The 18,211-nt window shown below is 44.1% G+C and overlaps 2 protein-coding genes across 3 annotated transcripts; one reads left to right on the forward strand and one right to left on the reverse strand.

Moving 5' to 3' along the window:
- Window positions 1-5,826: 5,826 nt before the first annotated feature.
- Window positions 5,827-13,537, reverse strand: cutc (cutC copper transporter homolog (E. coli)). 2 transcript variants are annotated; one of them, XM_067236172.1, is made up of 9 exons: window positions 13,508-13,537; window positions 12,177-12,246; window positions 12,037-12,096; window positions 7,844-8,053; window positions 7,581-7,616; window positions 7,009-7,142; window positions 6,871-6,898; window positions 6,603-6,708; window positions 5,827-6,433 (listed from the first exon to the last, which is right to left on the reverse strand). In XM_067236172.1, the coding sequence occupies exons 2-9, from the start codon at window positions 12,244-12,246 to the stop codon at window positions 6,322-6,324; spliced, it is 756 nt and encodes a 251-aa protein (XP_067092273.1). In that variant the 5' UTR covers window positions 13,508-13,537; the 3' UTR covers window positions 5,827-6,321. The 2 variants fall into 2 exon arrangements, with proteins under 2 accessions (XP_067092273.1, XP_067092272.1); XM_067236171.1 differs by lacking the exon at window positions 13,508-13,537 and adding an exon at window positions 12,548-12,585.
- On the forward strand, window positions 12,837-17,868 carry cox15 (cytochrome c oxidase assembly homolog 15 (yeast)). The gene is given in 10 exon segments (XM_067236170.1): window positions 12,837-12,993; window positions 13,524-13,717; window positions 14,249-14,371; window positions 14,634-14,820; window positions 15,368-15,390; window positions 15,392-15,482; window positions 16,115-16,196; window positions 16,292-16,446; window positions 16,862-16,975; window positions 17,694-17,868. Coding segments are annotated over 10 exon segments (1,176 nt in total). The 5' UTR covers window positions 12,837-12,918; the 3' UTR covers window positions 17,826-17,868.
- Window positions 17,869-18,211: the final 343 nt, after the last annotated feature.

Here is an 18,211-nt window from a genome sequence, read left to right on the forward strand (position 1 = left end):
CCTCCCGAACTTTAGTTAGTTAATCTAACTCCTTTTCAGGTAGACAAGAGGAAGGGCAAGACATTCATTTATAGTCCATGAAAGGCTTGTAAAACATGTTGGGAACATTATGTGCAGAATGCAACAAAGTACTTTCATACCGTCAAAGTCTTCTGTCTCAATTCTGTGCAGCCCTTCTTTGAGTGTCTAATACCTCTGGATGTCATAATTTACATATATTTGACAATTTGATTGCAATTGTTAACTTGAATTTGAGTACAACGCTTTTGAGTAGGCCTTGAAGAGGTATGTCACTAACCACTGATCAATTAACAATAATTAAAGATTACAACTAATGATTACTTTATAACTTTTAGACAGTTTTGAATGTTCTGGATATAATAAACTGTGTTTGATCAATACCCTTCTATATTAGCTCATGAGAACATGACCCTTTGTCATGTCCAGGAGAGAAACTCTATATACCGGTATGTATTATGGGGGTCAGATGACTGAGCGTTTAGGGAGTCGGGATATTAATCAGAAGGTTGTTGGTTTGATTCCCAGCTGTGCCAAATGACATTGTGTCCTTGGGCAAGGCACTTCACCCTACTTGCCTCGGGGAGAATGTCCCTGTACTTATTGTAAGTCGCTCTGGATAAGAGCGTCTGCTAAATGACTAAATGTAATGTAATCTAATTATTTGTCCTGTACTCTGAGATGCTCAGCTTGGGTGTATCAGACACCTGCACCGTAAAGACCTATAATACATACTTACAAAAAGACTTGCTTTCTGCCCTGTTATAATACCAACAGCTACTACAAGTTTTTGCCTTCACATTTTCTCAGATTGGCTCTGGCCCCCTAACCTGACTTGCCAGATGGTTTGCTCCACTCATTCATCTGGGAAGTTGTTCTTGAAAATTGCTTGGAAATGGGCCGTCAAAAAATTTTTGGCAGGTGAATGGATGAACCGTTCTCAATTATTGTATATCACAAGCTAACTTCAACCATGATCAACCATAGTAAAGAGACAGCTGAAGAGGTCTGTCCTTAACCACTGATCAATTAAAAATAGTTAAAGATTACAAATAATTACCATTTCTAGGAGCCCTATCTAAAGACTAAACAAAAGCTATAGCACCTCGAATTCGCTCCTCCCTGTGCTTGCAAAGGCTATGTTGATTGTCACCCTGTTACACCCCCTGACGTTTCTTGAGTAAAACCTCCTATATTTTTATTCTATTGAACTGCCATTCCTGTATTATTTAAGGAGTCAGATGGCTGAGTGGTTAGGAAATCGGGCTAGTAATCTGAAGGTTGCCAGTTCAATTCCGGCTGTGCAAAATGACGTATCCTTGGGCAAGGCACTTCACCCTACTTGCCTGGGGGGAATGTCCCTGTACTTACTGTAAGTCGCTCTGGATAAGAGCGTCTGCTAAATGACTAAATGTAATGTAATTATTTGTCCAGTACTCTGAGATGCTCAGCTTGAGTGTATCAGACACCTGCACCTTAAAGATCTATAATACATAGTTAGAAAAAGACAAACTTTTGAATGGTAGTCAATGACAAAAATGTATTTCTGTCCTGTTATAATACCAACAGCTACCCATAAGTTTTTGCATTCACATTTTCTCAGATTGGCTCTGGCCCCCTACATCAGCTATGTTGATTGTCACCCCTCTCCCATATTGTGATACCATTTAACTGCCCTTCATTCCTGTATTCATTGTCCAGTCCTCTGAAATGCTCATCTTGTGTGTATCAGACACCTGCACCTTAGATATATGTAATAAATACTTTGATTTGGTTTGGAACTTGTATTTACCAATTGACTTCATTCTTTCACAGCAATAGGGTAGACAAGAGGTTACTTCAGCCTGTATTCATTCAGTACCCTGAGAGGGACATCACGATGACAGTGTGGATATCCTGATGGGTGCGTGACCCTCTCCCTACAGGCAGTGTCAGCTGGCCAATCATTACACCAGGCTGTATAACAACACATGGAATCCTGCTGACTCCTGGAGAGCTGACTCAGCAATAACAACAAGGCCATTCAGACACACGAGGTCAGCTGGCCTTAACTGGGACCCAGCAATAAGTCCAATCAGGAAGTTACTGGACAGCAGAGATTAGTAGGAAATCAGCTAGCCTAAGCTAGGAGGTCAGCTTTTCTACTAGAAAGCGGACTAAGAAGTTAGCTAGTCTGCTAAAATGGTAACGAGGAAGTGTGACACAGTGGCATAGGGCTTTCACACTGCTAGGTTAGATTCCCATGTGTGGTGGTGTACTGGGGGCATGTTCTCCCCAAGCTCAGACGGGCTTGTCTGAGTGGAGTGTTCATTGATTGATACAATCAGTCTCTGACATCACCATGGCTACTCATGGGAAATGCTCAGTATTATACAGTATGTATTACAAAACACACTAAGCATTTAAAATCAAGCTACTGGAAAATTGGACTAACAAGAGGCCTATAAGTACCTGCCTAAATGGACCTTTATTACCTGAAGCACCATAGGACACAAACAGCATCATAGAACACAAGAAACATTTAGCAGCAAGCTTGTGAAGCTAGTTATGCAGCAGAGGTACAGAGCCAGTGAAGGTGCTCTGGCTTGTAAAGCCCACTCACCAGAAATAGTAAAGAGACAGCTGAAGAGGTCTGTCCTTAACCACTGATCAATTAAAAATAGTTAAAGATTACAAATAATTACAATTTCTAGGAGCCCTATCTAGAGACAAAAAAAAAGCTATCTAGCACCTTGAATTCGCTCCTCCCTGTGCTTGCAAAGGCTATGTTGATTGTCACCCTGTTACACCCCCTGACGTTTCTTGAGTAAAACCTCCTATATTTGTATTCTTATTTAACTGCCCTTCCTGCCATTCCTGTATTCTTTGTCCAGTAATCTGAGATGCTCAGCTTGAGTGTATCAGACACCTGCACCGTAAAGATCTATAATACATACTTAGAAAAAGACAAACTATTGAATGGTAGTCAATGACAAAAATTGCTTTCTGCCCTGTTATAATACCAACAGCTACCCATAAGTTTTTGCATTCACATTTTCTCAGATTGGCTCTGGCCCCCTAACCTGACTTGCCAGATGGTTTGCTCCACTCATAAATCTGGGAAGTTGTTCTTGAAAATTGTTTGGAAATGGGCCGTCAAAAAATTATTGGCAGGTGAATGGATGAACCGTTTGTCAATTATTGTCTATCACAAGCTAACTTCAACCATGCCCACAGCTGCCAGTAATTCCTCATAGGACACTGATTGGTTTGCATGAATCAATGATTTGGAGCTTGCAAAATGGATTCTCACGTGGTCATTCTCGCAAATCCGGCTGTCTCACAAGGTTACTGGCCCCCTAGGGTGCAAATGTCAGGTGGTCTCTGCAAGAACTTCCAGAAATGCACCCTCTCATTGCATCGACAGAGCAATGAGAATGTTGCTTTTCTTTTATCGTGCAGCGGAATATGCCAGATTATTAATTGCTAGTGCAGTGCACGTTTGAATTGAATACTTTGTAATCTGGCAAACCGGGTGGGTCTTGGAGCTCACCTGACCTAGAGCTCTGAACTGTAAAAGTACGCCCCTTCTACCTTCCTTGAGAAGTGAGCGATAATACCAGCAGTCTACATACTCCCTCCAGACAGATCAAAGCGCTGGAGGACATTTACGAGGTCATGACCTCATGCTCACCGCTAAGGCAGTGTCTAATGTGGTTGGCGAGTTCAATAGGGCCAAAATTAGGAGGTTTGCCTGAATATCACCAGCATATTAACTTTCCTACCCATGTTGCTCAAACTACCGGCCATTGTCACACTCATCTAGGGACAGCTATAACAAAGGGGGGCCCCTCTCCACTCTGACTTTGGTAAGGCAGATCACGCATTCCATTCTTCTCCTCCCAACTTACAGACAAGATCTAAAAGGAGATATTGGTTCTGCGTACAGTCCAATGCTGGAGTGATGAATCAATTGCCGCTCTCCAGGACTGTTTTGAAACCACATAATGGCAAATGTCCGGTGTTGTAGCTGATGATGATAGTTCATCAGCGATGTGTGTCTTCGAGGAAGTCCAGATATGACTGACGGAAAGCCATCAGAGATGCCAACAAAGCCTACAGAGACAAGCTGGAGTCCATCACAGACTGTGATGTCCAGACCTCTATTTCCAATGAGCTTCTACTTGAGTGTCGGTTCCACACACAGTTTGAGGCGAGCAGCACTACTTGTCAGTAAGACGAACTGAGAAGAATGACAGCACTCTGTCCCCATCCACGGCTGACGTGAGGAGAGCTCTGAGAAGAGTCAATCCTTGGACGTCCTCAAGACAGATGGCATTCCAGGCCGTGTCCAACAGACACGGCCTGGAATGGTTCAGGAATGGTTCAGGCAGATTCAACCTCTGCCTGAACCAGTCTGCAGTCCCCTATCTGTTTCAAACAGACGATGGTCCCTTTAATGCTGGAACCTTCCATCACCTGCTTGAACCTCCCTGTAGCACTGACCTCCATCATGATGAAGTGCTTAGAGCTGCTAATCTGATCCCACATCTGCTACTCCTTTCCTTACACCCTGGACCCCTCGCATTCCACCCCAACAGATCTATGGATGATGTCATCACCCTGGCAGCACACACCGCCATCTCCCACCTGGATAAGGGCGACACATACGTGAAAAGGATGCTTATGCATTGCAGCTCAGCATTAAATACCATGGTGCCCCCAGGATCCTGGGTCTCATCTGAGGATCCTGGGTCTCAACTAATCGAAAATGTATCCTAGGGCTCCAAATCAGAGAGGGCCGGCCCGGGGAGTTTAAATGTTCTCTCTGGACACTCCTGCATGCGCATGTGTGTTCTCAGTGTGGTCGTTCTGGCACACGTGTGTTATGCTGTTAGACTAATAAACATTTCTTATAAAAGTTAGGTAGCCCGTTAGAGTAAAAGGCAAACTAGGAAGTTAGATACTTTCCCAGAGCTCTGAGGCTAACTAGGACAGTTGTGGGAAACATGGATTCATCAGTCAGCCACCCCCTCTGTGGTCCTCTTCACACAGAGAAGAAGAAGACCCCAGACGTGAGGGGATATGAAAGCTGGACATCTTATCACAATTCCCCTGGAGATTCTCCCTCCAGATCAATAGAACGCTTGACAGGACAATTATCTGATGATAGGAATGGGGATTTCGCTCACAACAAAAGCACACACACGCTCTTTTCATTTTAAAATGAAAAGAACATGAAGAAAAATTACAAAACCCATCCTGTCCAGGAGGTTTTTGCAGATCGATAGAATTCTTTTTGAGCACCAGCAATTCCAATGCCTCAAGAACTGTGTACGTCTATCGGGTGTGAGACTATCGGGTGTGAGTGACTACCTGTGTGTGTGATCACACGTGTGTGACTACATTTGTGTGACTACCGTGTGTGTGTGTGTGTGTGTATGTGACTACTGTGCATGTTACCACCTGTGTGTGACGTGTGTAGCAACACCAGCCGCCTCACAGCCAGGTCATGGTCTGGTTTTGTCTTTGTTCTTTTGTCTCCACGTCTCCTAAACTGTGTGCGTCTCAACCCGGTGTATGCCACAATGGGGTACTGTAAAACGTGTGTGTGACTATGAATCCGTTTCCCTCCCTGCTCACACAACATGGGACCCCATTGAGGGCTGGAGCATCCACTGACTCATACCAGACCCAGGAGTCCTTTTACCTCAGTAATTCATTCAAAATATTGTACCGAACCTTTTAAAATGACAGGGAACCATTTCTATAGAAATATGTATGTCAATTTAACATACCCAGTAATTGAAAGCACTCCCAATGACCAAAACTATGATTTATTGAAATACATTGAAAATACCACATTTAGGAAATACCAGCCTTCCTACGGTTGTCAGGGTAAAGAAACAGGAAATCACATCTGGTACCATGATGGGTACCTGAATGCTAAACCCACACACAAACTATTCAAATGTAATTATTCCTACCAATGTCATTGTAATCTGTATACTTGAGCATGTAAGACATATACACATACATATTCTTCTGAGGCAGTTTCCTGGCTTAAAAATATGTCTGAGTATTATACTGCATTCTGTTGTTTTCTAAACCCTGATAACAATAAAGTTGCTGCATGGAATCGAAGTTACGCTTACGATGAGAGTACGCAAAACTTTCTTTTGCTGTTGTTTATAGTGCAGTCATTTTTTGCGACGTGTCAAGGCATTCTCATGTCTAAGCCTCTGAACATACAAAAGGAAGGAGGGCAAACAGACATAATTCAGGAGTCAATGATTGGCTGGACATGATTGGCTACTTCACTACCTACAACGTATTCTTGGCGATGGCGTTGAGATTGCGGACTTTGCTCACATCTGCCACCTTCAGGCCATACTCAGGTGCCGCAAGAGAGGCTCCCATATTAACGCAGGAGTTCCTGGAAGAACAGGGACAAAGATGCAGACTAACGCGCAAACACACATTCAGTACTTGCCAACAAAAATACATCAGAAGTCTTGCCAGCATATTGTTAATAAAGATAGATGTCTAGTAGCAGCGTCAGACTACAGAATAAAACTAGGTATGAACCGGAAGACGGAACCTACCGGAACTTCATTGCTGAGTCTTGACTGGAGCGGGCTGAGCAGTGGAACTCCTGAGCTCCAGAACCTTCTAGAATCCTCTGAAGGTTCCGTTCAGTGATACCACCTCCTGGTCTCACACAAACACACCCACCAGAATATTGACACACAGTTATAAAACACTTTTCTATTGCAATTAGTCTAGCAAAACTCTAGACTTGTATATTTATTCAAACATCTCATTTTATGTTTCTAAGTCCACTTCATTTCAGTTTATTAACACAGTACTAACCTGGCATTATAATTATTCTGTCTTTAGCCTGTTGGGTGAAAAAAAGGTGTTTTATTATATGTATTTTATAACTTAAATATATATATCCTACAAAATGGTTACACACACACACTAACATACTTGCGCACACACACGCACCTGTTCCACCAGCCGTTTAATAAGAGACAGTCCTTCCAGAGCGGAGCTGTCACAGCCACTCGTTAGCACGCGCTCAAACCCTAGTGATATCAGGGTCTCCAAGGCAACCACAGGATCGTGAACCATGTCAAACGCTGCAAAAATCAGGACAGAAGGTCACATGAGTGATGAATAGGAGGACACAAAGAGTACATCACTGAAAGAGAATAGATATAAAGGCCAATCAGTGTCTCCACTTTACCTAATCAAGCAAGTCTGAGAGGATTCAAATAAATGTTGGTGTATTAAATCAATCTCCATTCCTGAGAGAAGGAATTCTGCCCTGTATGTTTAAATGCCAATTCATTTAATTAGATTTGTATGGTGGGTAATGTTTGAATGAGTTGAATACATACATTTCAGGATGAACCCTGTTTTTATTACACAACAGCTAGTCCAAACTCAAGACAACTAGCATACACATCTCCTTGGCTGCTTGTTAGAAGTGTCCATTTGTGCTATGTGTGTTGCTCAGAAACCAAACAAAAACGTCAGTCTCTTCAACAGAAAATCTGAATTTTGTGTCCTTTTACCTCTGTGAAAAGTGACGGGCAGGGGCCGAACAGCAGCTGTTGAAGAGAGATTGGAAATGAGAGAACACATGGAAATACAAAGGAAGAGCTCCCTCCAGACCGATTTTAATGAGGCCACCTCTAAGACACCAAATCCCAGAGGGCCATAGGGCCAAACTGTGCCTTTGTAGCTTTGTTTTCCTTTTTTCCCCAAAGCATAAACAAACCTAGGCTTTGAGATAGGCCCACTTTAGAAACGGAAACACAAAGACACACAAACCTACCCAGCAGCTCCATGCAGAGGCCTGTGTCCACCCTGCCGTCCTCAGTCAGTGCTCCCAGAACCAGGCCGTCAGCTCCGTGGCTCTTCACCAGCTCTATGTCCCTCCTCATCACCTCCACCTCGCGATCCGAGTACAGGAAGTCCCCCCCGCGGGGCCGGATCATGACGAACACGGGGATTCTCACGTTCTGCTTCACCACCTGTAGCAGGCCTGGTCAGAGGTCAAACCCTTTCCGCTGGCTTGCCGCGTAAATGACTTGAACTGGTTACACTCATTACTAAGCTATAATGGGCTTGTGTCGGACGAGTGCGTTGGGGGACCCAAGATCGAACTTCGGAGCGGGTAAGTGAGGGAGGAGGCAATACTGGTGAGTGACAAGGTGATACCTTTGACAAGTGCATAAGAGGAAAAAACTCTCTGTGGTGCTTCTACAATCTGAATACGTTAAAGGAGAACCAAGATTGACAAACCCTAAACTGTGCTTTTTTGCTTGGTTTGTATAATTATAAGGTCATCAATCAACCTCTTTGTACTGCTGTCATGGGCGGCGCTAGGGAGGGGCTAGCAGGTGCTTCAGCACACCCAACAAAGACCAAAGCACCCCGATAGCACCCCCAAAAATATTGCAAATGTATTAATAGTATATATATATGCGCAGCTCCCCCTGTCAATGATCTAGGACCCCCTCAGCACCTGCATTAAAAACTATCTGGCGCCGCCCCTGACTGCCTTTGATCAGAGCCTACGGAGAACCTGTCCACTCCCTATTAAGCACCGAATTTTGTTGCAGTTCCACCAAAGTTCCACTGAGAGTGATCGCGGTCGAGTGCAAAATGAATGGGAGTCTATGGAGCTAAACGGCTAAATGTGTCTCTTTCACCTGATTGTTGTTGAGAAATCTCAGATTTGATTGTAGCTTTTGCATGTTAAACATGGATTATAGGTCGAAAGTTGAATGAACGAGTACTTATGTCCTTTCGATTTCTTACATTACATTACATTTAGTCATTTAGCAGACGCTCTTATCCAGAGCGACTTACAGTAAGTACAGGGACATTCTCCCCGAGGCAAGTAGGGTGAAGTGCCTTGCCCAAGGACACAACGTCATTTTTCACGGCCGGGAATCGAACTGGCAACCTTCAGATTACTAGCCCGCTTCCCTAACCGCTCAGCCACCTGACTCCCTACAGGGTGAGTCGTTGTTGCCCATAATACGCTAGCATTCTGCTACTGAATGCTGATTGGTTAGTGAAGGACTGACTACGACCAGAGCCATAGAAAAAGAGAGTTGCGACACTTCCATAAACTCCCATTGTTATCGAGGAATGCGGAAGTAAAGTTTTTCACATGCGACCTATAGTTCCAAACATTGTATTTTCCACCGTTCAACCCCATTCATTTTCAGTGTCTCCGAAGCAAGTTAGCTGGTAAATTTATGAAAATCCTGCATTTTTTCATATTTCTACCACCACACCAATTGTTATTAGTAGTATTTCATATAGCTAGCTTTAGATAAAGTTTATCATAAGATTATAGCTTGTTAGATTCTAAATGCAGTTAGAGCTAGACTGTAGGTCTATCTAACGTAAGCAACACTTTTACTGAAGCTAGCTAGAGAGTACGTGTATCATTACCAAAAGTCAGTTGGTTAATAGTCTGTCAAATTAGTTCTAGTTATTGGTGTTTGTTGGCATGCAAAGTAAGTCTTCTCTTATTAGCCTAGTTAGTAGAGCTAGCAACAATGAATTGCAGATAAAGGGGTTCGAAGCAAGTTAGTTGGTAAATTGATGAAAATCCTGCATTTTTTTCATATTTCAACCACCACATATCAATTGTTATTAGTAGTATTTTATATAGCCAGCTTAAAGGGTTAAGTTTATCGTAAGATATAGATTCTAAATGCAGTTAGAGCTAGACTGTAGGTCTAGTATCTAACGTAAGCAACACTTTTACTGTAGCTAGCTAGAGAGTAGGCTACGTGTATCATAGCCAGAAGATCACCGGATCACTGCAAACAAAAGGAGTTGAAGAACACTGGACATATTGTACAATAAAATGTTTTATTGAATGCCATTGGTTGCCTTGTATATTTTGTTCTATTTAGCAAACTCCTTTCTTGTCTAAATTGAGCAGTTGCTGGTGATAAAGATTCAACTTGCATGAAGTACTACAAATATAAGTGTTGTTAATGTGGTAAATTGTTAGCCTGGTCCTAACCAGACCCTCGTACATTTCATTTGTACAGAAGGTCTAGGATTGCTCCATTGACAAGCGTTAACTTACTTGAAGGCGGGTACTCTGTTGAAGTTTAAAGCTAATGGATCTGCTCAGAGCCACTCTGATCTGCCATAACCAATCGCTAGCGTTCGCCTTAGCCAACTCCTTCACCACTACTGTAACGGAGCTAGCTGCCGTAGCTGGAAAATCAAACTTTTCCCAAACCCTGTGGAGAGGAGGGCCACAACATCATGGCCACCAACAAAACTCAGCAAGGATTGTTCTTGCTCCGGCTTTAACTTATAGATATTCGGCAGCGTTGCCACAACAGACCGAATAGCTTCGCGCGCATCTTTCTCCGCCGCCATTAGTGATGGGTCGTTCGCGAACGATCCAGCTCTAAGAGCCGGCTCTTGAAGGTGAACGTCGGGAGCTGGCTCGCATATCTGAAGAGCCGACTCTATTTTTTATAGATTAATACAGCCTATAAAAACTAAATGATTATGAAATAATGAATTTTAATTGTATTTAAAATAATTGACAAATTCAAAGAACAACAAAAAAATACTTGTAGGCTTAAAGGCGCACACGATCATCCTCACATTCTGTTCCTGTCAATCCTGCATGAGGGAGGGCCGAGCCAACTCACACACAGTCAGAGAGTAGTCAAAACTCGGAGGAGAGCCATGACAAATCAATGCATTTTTAAAGATATGTGGTTACGATCGAGTATGATTTCATTTCATAATTTAATTCAAATAGTTTTCACACCCATCATAGTCAAATTCATAGTTAAAACATGTATTTTTTTTAAAGCCGTTCGGGAGCCAAAAGAGCCGGCTCTTTTTGGTGAGCTGAGCCATACGAGCCGGCTCACGAAAAAGAGCCGGAATGCCCATCACTAGCCGCCATTACTGAACTACAACTCAAACAAATGCACAACATCAACGTCATCGTTCTCAGCCACTCCCTCTGTTCGCTGATTGGAACTACAAAAAATGTGTTTCTGAAAACCGACTAATACACCGAAATCTCAGACCTAGTACAGAGGCAAAATCAAAATTGAGCGGAAGTACGTAGGAGGGCAGAGCCAGGCTAGTAAATTGTAAGTGGGCTGATGAATATTTTTTATTTTGTTTTTTAGTCCTATTTACTTCAACAGTCGAAGGTTAAACGTTAAGTGGAACAATATAGTCCTCATTAGGCTACTGTTTGATATGTACAGTATGGTACAGTTGGTACAGTATGGTAGCTAGCATAGCCATTTCTAGCTCTGGGGTTTTTGGAACTACAGCGAGCTACTTGAACCACGTGATCACGTGTCAACGAGATCAAAGCGTGTCGCAACTCTCTTTTTCTATGGCTCTGACTACGACCAGAGATCCCGCTTGATGGCATCCGAAGCAGAACCAGAATGTCAGAGCATTAGCAACTTTAGCAACAACATTAGCAAACCAAAACTCTTTTTAGCATGTGTATTGACAATGCTTTTTAGAACAAAAGGCGACTTAAAAAAAATCTAACACCCAGCAGTGTGTATTTCTTTTGCATCCCCTTTCGAATTCAGCATTCAAATTACTAGAAAAAAAATGATATCGTGAGAAAAGTTGATTTTGAGAGGTATAGCTCCATCAGAGAATGTCTAATATCCTTAAACAGGCTCTGGCTCCATAGACCTCCATTCATTCTGCACTCGACCGTTAGCGTCCTCATGGAACTAGAGTGAAACTGCAATCAGAAGCCGGAAGTTTCCCCGAGTGTCAGTTCTCCCCATATTAAACATTCTCTGCTTTGATGTAGACGTTTATTCATTTACACAACTTGAGCTAAGTAATTATGTCACAAAGTCTAGCAAATACGTTCTAACCCATGGGACTGAAGAAAAAAGTGTTCTATTAGTGCAGCCTTATCAATACAGACCCTTGACAAATCGATGAAAGACTATTCGGTTCTGAGATGTGGGTGTGTGGGCTGACCTATGCTAGGCGTGATCCCCCCTTCTAGAAGACTGGAGCACAGTTCAATACGACTGGCACCTGAAACAGAAAGTAGGCTGCAGTATAAGTAAACACTATTAACTCCAGCAAGAACTCTATGTCTATGGCCATACACTTACCTCCTCTCTCTGCATTGACGGCTGATTCAACCGAGTCCACACACACCTCCATCAAGAAGCTGTCTGCCATCTACACAAGCACACACGCGTGCACGTACACACAGTGAGGGAAATACAGAAGGGAAATAATTGTTCATACAGTGTTCTCTGTTGTCAGATTATAGGTTAACTGTATACAATTCAGTCTGGTAACCTTTGGATGGTGGGTTGAGCTAGCTAAGGCGGGAAGTGAAAACTCTCACTCGAAATGTATCTCCTCCATGAGACTAACTTGAATGGCACCAGCGTGTGGCTAGTTGCCAGACTTAGGTAACGCTTAAATGTAAAGTTAACGTTAAAGCAACTGGAAAACCAGCTGTCTGGCTCTCTACCTTTCAGTCCGTCAAAACGTCGACTGTTTCAACATAAATTCTTCGGCTGACCATCGCGTTCGATTAGCAATGTCTGGTCGATGATATTGAATTATGCGGTAATTCTCGTAACAATGTTCAAAGGACTCAAACTGGCTAACTAGGTACATTAAATAACGAAAATATACAAGTAATTATTCTAACGTAGTATAATAACCAAACTATGTAATATAACATCGTTTAAATTATGTCGATTTGTTTTCTATTAGATCGTCATAGGTCAAAGTTGAATCGTTGCATGACCAATACACATCATGCTTGTGTAAGGAGAGATCACTGAATATAATTTCCAACAAATAACGTAAAAGTAGTGAGTTGGCTTGAAAGAAAGAATGCTGCTGTCTTCGTTGCGGACTGTGGCACTGTGTGGCTGCAAAAATGCTGGGAAAGGATTTCAACACAGAAATGTAGGTTCATTTTTCATACAGAAATCTGCAATACCTGAAGTTAGCTAGGTAGCTACAGTAGCTCTGAACAGCTAGCTATCTTACTCAGCTGAGTGAGCTGGAAGGTTTATATTGCCGAATGCCTTTCGATATTTTTTGCATATTTGCTGATAATTTGTGACCCAAATTTTGGCAAGCCGATTGTTGTCACTATGTGGCCGATTATCAAATGTTAGCTTATTAGCTTCCCAGCTAACTTACCCCAGCCAGTCAGTCAAAGAAGGTCAGATGATTTAGCTGGTTAGCCTAGCTGGGCTAACGTTTGCCAGCTAATCAGTATAGTGTAACGTTAGCTACATGGTCAGGGTCACGTAGTCAGTAAGTCGTACCAAAATAAGTTTGATGATAGCAAGCTAACTTTGTACTATTTTCTTGTGAATTCATCACTGGCCAAGGTTTTCACTAGCTTTTTGAAACTAGCTGATTGTATTGAGTGAGGCAGTGTAGCATCCTTTAATTGACAATCATTTCTCACTCTGTGATGACAACAGAGGACCCCCCCGATGCGACAATGGTTGATGAAGAGAGGACAGGGCACAATCACAGTCGAGGGTGGGGCGACCCCCGCCCAAGCGACAGCGGCAATTACAGTGCCCAATGCAGCTACAAACAGGATCCTTGGCCGGTGGTTGCTCGGTTGTAGCGGACTGGTTGTCGGGGCGGTGGTGTTGGGCGGTGTCACAAGGTAAACACACATTTATTGTAGGGCTCTCAAATATCACACATTCGCCGTGAGACGCATTTCAACCATTTCACACGCTCTCATAAAGCACCTTGTATTTCTCACGCTGAGAAGTAAGGGATAACTTTTCCAGCTAAATACAATTATTACCATACCAGTCAACATACCAAAACGTTGACAGGTATGCTAATCTAACGCCAAACCTTTGATCAAACTTGAGCCCTGTTAGCATTAACCCCTATCAATTAGGTAGTGTGGTTGTTACATTTACATTTTACATTTAGTCATTTAGCAGACACTCTTATCCAGAGCGACTTGCAGTAAGTACAGGGACATTCCCCCAAGGCAAGTAGGGTGACGTGCCTTGCCCAAGGACACAACGTCATTTGGCACGGCCGCGAATTGAGCTGGCAACATTCAGATTACTAGCCCGCTTCCCTAACCGCTCAGCCACTAACTTGTTTGCATGTTTTTGGACCTAGTAATTCAGTTATGAGCTTGCATGTCTAAACGATAACTGTTTTGCTGTATCAGGTTGACTGAGTCAGGTCTGTCAATGGTTGACTGGCACCTGGTGAAAGAGATGAAGCCTCCACAGACGCAGGCGGAGTGGGAGGCAGAGTTTGCTAAGTACCAGCAATTCCCGGAGTTTAAGATGTGAGTCCGCTTTTGTAATGTTGACTTCTTGCTTGTCCAGAAACCAACAGGCTTTCGATAGGCTTACCAATTCAGAGATTGACACGCTAGAATGGATATCTGACAATAACCCCCTACACATCCTGACAGACAGGTGCATGAATGATAATAATTTATTGACCTTATAAGACATGCACTTTGCCTATTCAGTGTCCGCATGAATCGTACCACAGTGGTGTTTCTGTGGCCTAGTGTGTCTCATGGCGCCCCTGTCTGTCGGCAGAATGAACCACAACATGACACTGCCAGAGTTCAAGTTCATCTTCTTCATGGAGTGGGGCCACAGGATGTGGGGGCGTCTGGTGGGCCTGGCCTACGTCCTGCCCACCATCTACTTCTGGAGGAAGGGCTACCTCAACAGGTCCATGAAGGGACGGGTGGTGGGCCTCTGTGGCTTTGTATTCTTCCAGGTGAGGAGAGGAGGGGGCGTGAGACAGTGAGAGTCGGATGGAGAGGAGGGGGCGAGAGACAGGGAGAGACAGCTGGAGAGAGGAGAGGAGGGGGCGTGAGACAGTGAGAGTCGGATGGAGAGAGGAGAGAAGGGGGCGTGAGACAGGGAGAGACGGCTGGAGAGAGGAAGGAGAGGAGAGCGGGTGAGACAGTGAGAGATGGGTGGAAGAGAGGGGGGAGGAGACGTGGCGAGACAGTGAGAGACAATACCCGTGTTCGACTTCATGCAGCGCCGGCGGCGCTGACAGCCAGCTGACTTGAAGCTGAGAATGCCATTGGCTGCTTCACGTCAGCCGGGCTGACGTGAAGCAGCCGGTTCTACATGAAGTCTAACGCACCTACTGAAACAGATGTGAGCAATGAGAGAGAGAGAGAGAGAGAGCACCGATTTACATGTTAGAGAAGTGCTCATTGTCCTCTAACGTTGAGATGTGTGAGATAGAAGGGAAAAGAGAGGCTTGCGTGGAGAATGTCCAGGTTCTGAAGGCTCTGTGTGCCGGGCTCCAGGGGCTCCTAGGATGGTACATGGTGATACCGCCTGTCAGCCCACCTGGGCTCGGCTCTGCTGTTGTACTGTGCCAGCCTCTGGACCGGACTGACTCTGCTGCTGCCTGCTCACAAGGTACCTGCTACCGCACACACACACACACACACACACACACACAGACAATGGATAACAGACACACACATGCACGTTGTATAACACACACGTGCACACACAAACATATATTTAATATTTTACATTTTACACACGCATTGACCATATTAACACACACATACCCATGAACATAAAGAACATCATACACATGTACACACACACACACTTTATAAAAGATATACACGCACACACGCCCATGAACATGTATACACACGCACACCAGTTCAACACTCCCAGGAACTCTTGCACACGCAACATTCAGCATTTGATTGATTTTATGTTTTACAGTACAATAACTATCCCTCTTTTATGACTCTCTCTTTGTCTCTCCACCACTTTCTTTCTATATTTCATTCTGTCTTTTTTCCCCAATCTCATTCACACCCACACTTTCTTTCGATCTCTCTCCCACACTCTCTTTCTCTTCTGTCTCTCCCTCATCCTCTCTCTCTCTCTCTCTCTGTCATGCTTCTCTCTTACTGTCTCCCCCTCCCACATTCTGTCTATCTCCCTCCTTCCCCCTCTCTCTTTCCCGATGCTTCTCTCTTTATGTCTCTCTCACTCCCACATTCTCTCTTTCCTGGTCTCTCTCTCAGCTGGCTGACACCCAACGTTTGACTCGGCTAAGAAGGTTCGCCAAGGGAACTGGAGGACTCGTCTTCCTCACTGCTCTCTCAGGTCAGCTGTGTGCACGTGTGCGTGCGTACTGATACTGCAGAGGTGAGAAGGAGGGGGTTTTGAAATCCCAGGTGTGACCCCGTGCTGGTGTGCAGGTGCGTTTGTGGCGGGGCTGGACGCAGGGCTGGTCTACAACTCCTTCCCCAAGATGGGAGAGCGCTGGCTCCCAGATGACCTGCTGGCCTTCTCCCCCACCCTCAAGAACTTCTTTGAGAACCCCACCACCGTTCAGTTTGACCACCGGGTGCTGGTGAGTCTGCCTGGATGGGGAGGGGGGTCACTGCCCTGAGAAGCACCATCAACTGCTGACAGACAGGTTCCATGTTGTACAGGCCCTTCTGGTTCGGGATTTTCAATGCCCACCAGCTGTTCATTGCTGAATAATGCCCTCAGTGGGTGTTTTTCCATAGCTTCCATAATGATGTCCTTAGCGAGCCTGTGTTGTTGCTGTTTCCCTTCGGTTTTATGAATTTAACCAATTGAGGAATTAGTTTTGTTTGATGTCATCGATGGATAGCCATTATCCATCTTACTAATATAGATATCCCCTCTTTGCTCCTCTCCCATCTTCTCATCTCCTCTCCCCTCTTCTGCTCTCCACTCCTCCCCTTTTTCCTCTCCATTCTCCTCTCCTCCTCTCCCCATCTGTGCTCTCCTCTCTCCAGGCCATCTCCTCCCTCACAGCCATCACAGGTCTCTACTTGTTCTCCAGGAATATGAGACTACCGCGGAGGGCTAAGATCGCCATCAGCCTGCTGACAGCCATGGCCTATGGACAGGTACTCACAAACACTCGACCTAGCACACACTACACATTACACACTCACTTCAGACACTGCACATTATACATCCCATACTACGTACTCCACACACTATAGATTATACACCATAGTGCAAACTCGACACACGATAGAACACACTACTTAGTCTACACACTATACGGTACATTCTAGACCAGTGGCAGGGCTTAAAATTGCAACCATTTTGGTCGCTTATGCTCACAAAATTGTATCTCTGCGACAACAACAACGTACACATTACCAGTTAAACTTCATCTTTACGTTATTAACTTTAATACAGATTTTAGATTGGTTCAAATAAGCCGTCAATCACTTCTTGTCAATGCCCTCTGTTGTCACGTTACGGGGAACTAACTTGCGGTCAATATTTGCTGGTGCTCCTAACTTTTAAAAGTTTAAAGTGTGTTAGAGCTGGGAAACATCTAAAACATGCAGGGCAGTGGGCCCTGAGGACCAGGGTTGAAGACCACTATTCTATACCAAAGTACTACTCTACACTATATAGTACACACTACTTACTCTAGACACTACATCACATAGTGCACACTATTCACACAATAAAGTATCTACTCTACACGCTACATACTGCATACAAACAACTTCACTTCAATTAATAATGCCAATGAGCCACAAAACATACCACAATTAAAGGTATAAAAGTACTAACTGTCGGCCCTGTCTGGGTGTGGGGTTTCAGGTTGCCCTGGGCATCAGTACCCTGCTGCTGTATGTGCCCACCCCCCTGGCAGCTACCCACCAATCAGGCTCCGTCGCCCTCCTCTCGCTCGCCATCTGGGTCCTGGCAGAGCTGAGGAAGGTTCCCAAGTAGATGCCCTCTGCTCCCTAAAAAGCCTCCATGACAAAGCCCCAACGAGACCAAACGAGGCAAAATATTTTGCCCCTTAAATATAAATCAATACTTCATCACAGCGAGACCCTGACCACCAGCCCTCTGGTGGTCAGGGTCTCACTGTGATGAAGTATTGATTTATTTTTAAGGGGCAAAATATTTTTTGCCTAACCTTGCAAGATTGCTCATTCCACAGCTTGTTGAGACAATGGGTGATACCTACTTAAACATGTTTGACCTAGATGGCCGTCTTGTAAGTGGAGGGCTCTTTCTGCAGTTGTTTTTCCAGTGTGGCAACATGGTGATTTATGTTAATGCACTAGCCAACAACATGCAAGATCAATATAGCACACATACATATATCA

The sequence above is a fragment of the Osmerus mordax genome, chromosome 5, assembly GCF_038355195.1.
Source record: "Osmerus mordax isolate fOsmMor3 chromosome 5, fOsmMor3.pri, whole genome shotgun sequence".
In the NCBI taxonomy this organism is placed as follows: domain Eukaryota; kingdom Metazoa; phylum Chordata; class Actinopteri; order Osmeriformes; family Osmeridae; genus Osmerus; species Osmerus mordax.

Bases quoted from the DNA above. Each gene is read 5' to 3' on its own strand.
- cutc (XM_067236172.1), bottom strand. From the start codon at position 12,246: ATGGCAGACAGCTTCTTGATGGAGGTGTGTGTGGACTCGGTTGAATCA. The intron at 12,097-12,176 runs GTAAGTGTATGG...TTTCTGTTTCAG, and splicing joins CGTCAATGCAGAGAGAGGAG to GTGCCAGTCGTATTGAACTG. The intron at 6,899-7,008 runs GTGCGTGTGTGT...TTCACCCAACAG, and splicing joins TTAAACGGCTGGTGGAACAG to GCTAAAGACAGAATAATTAT.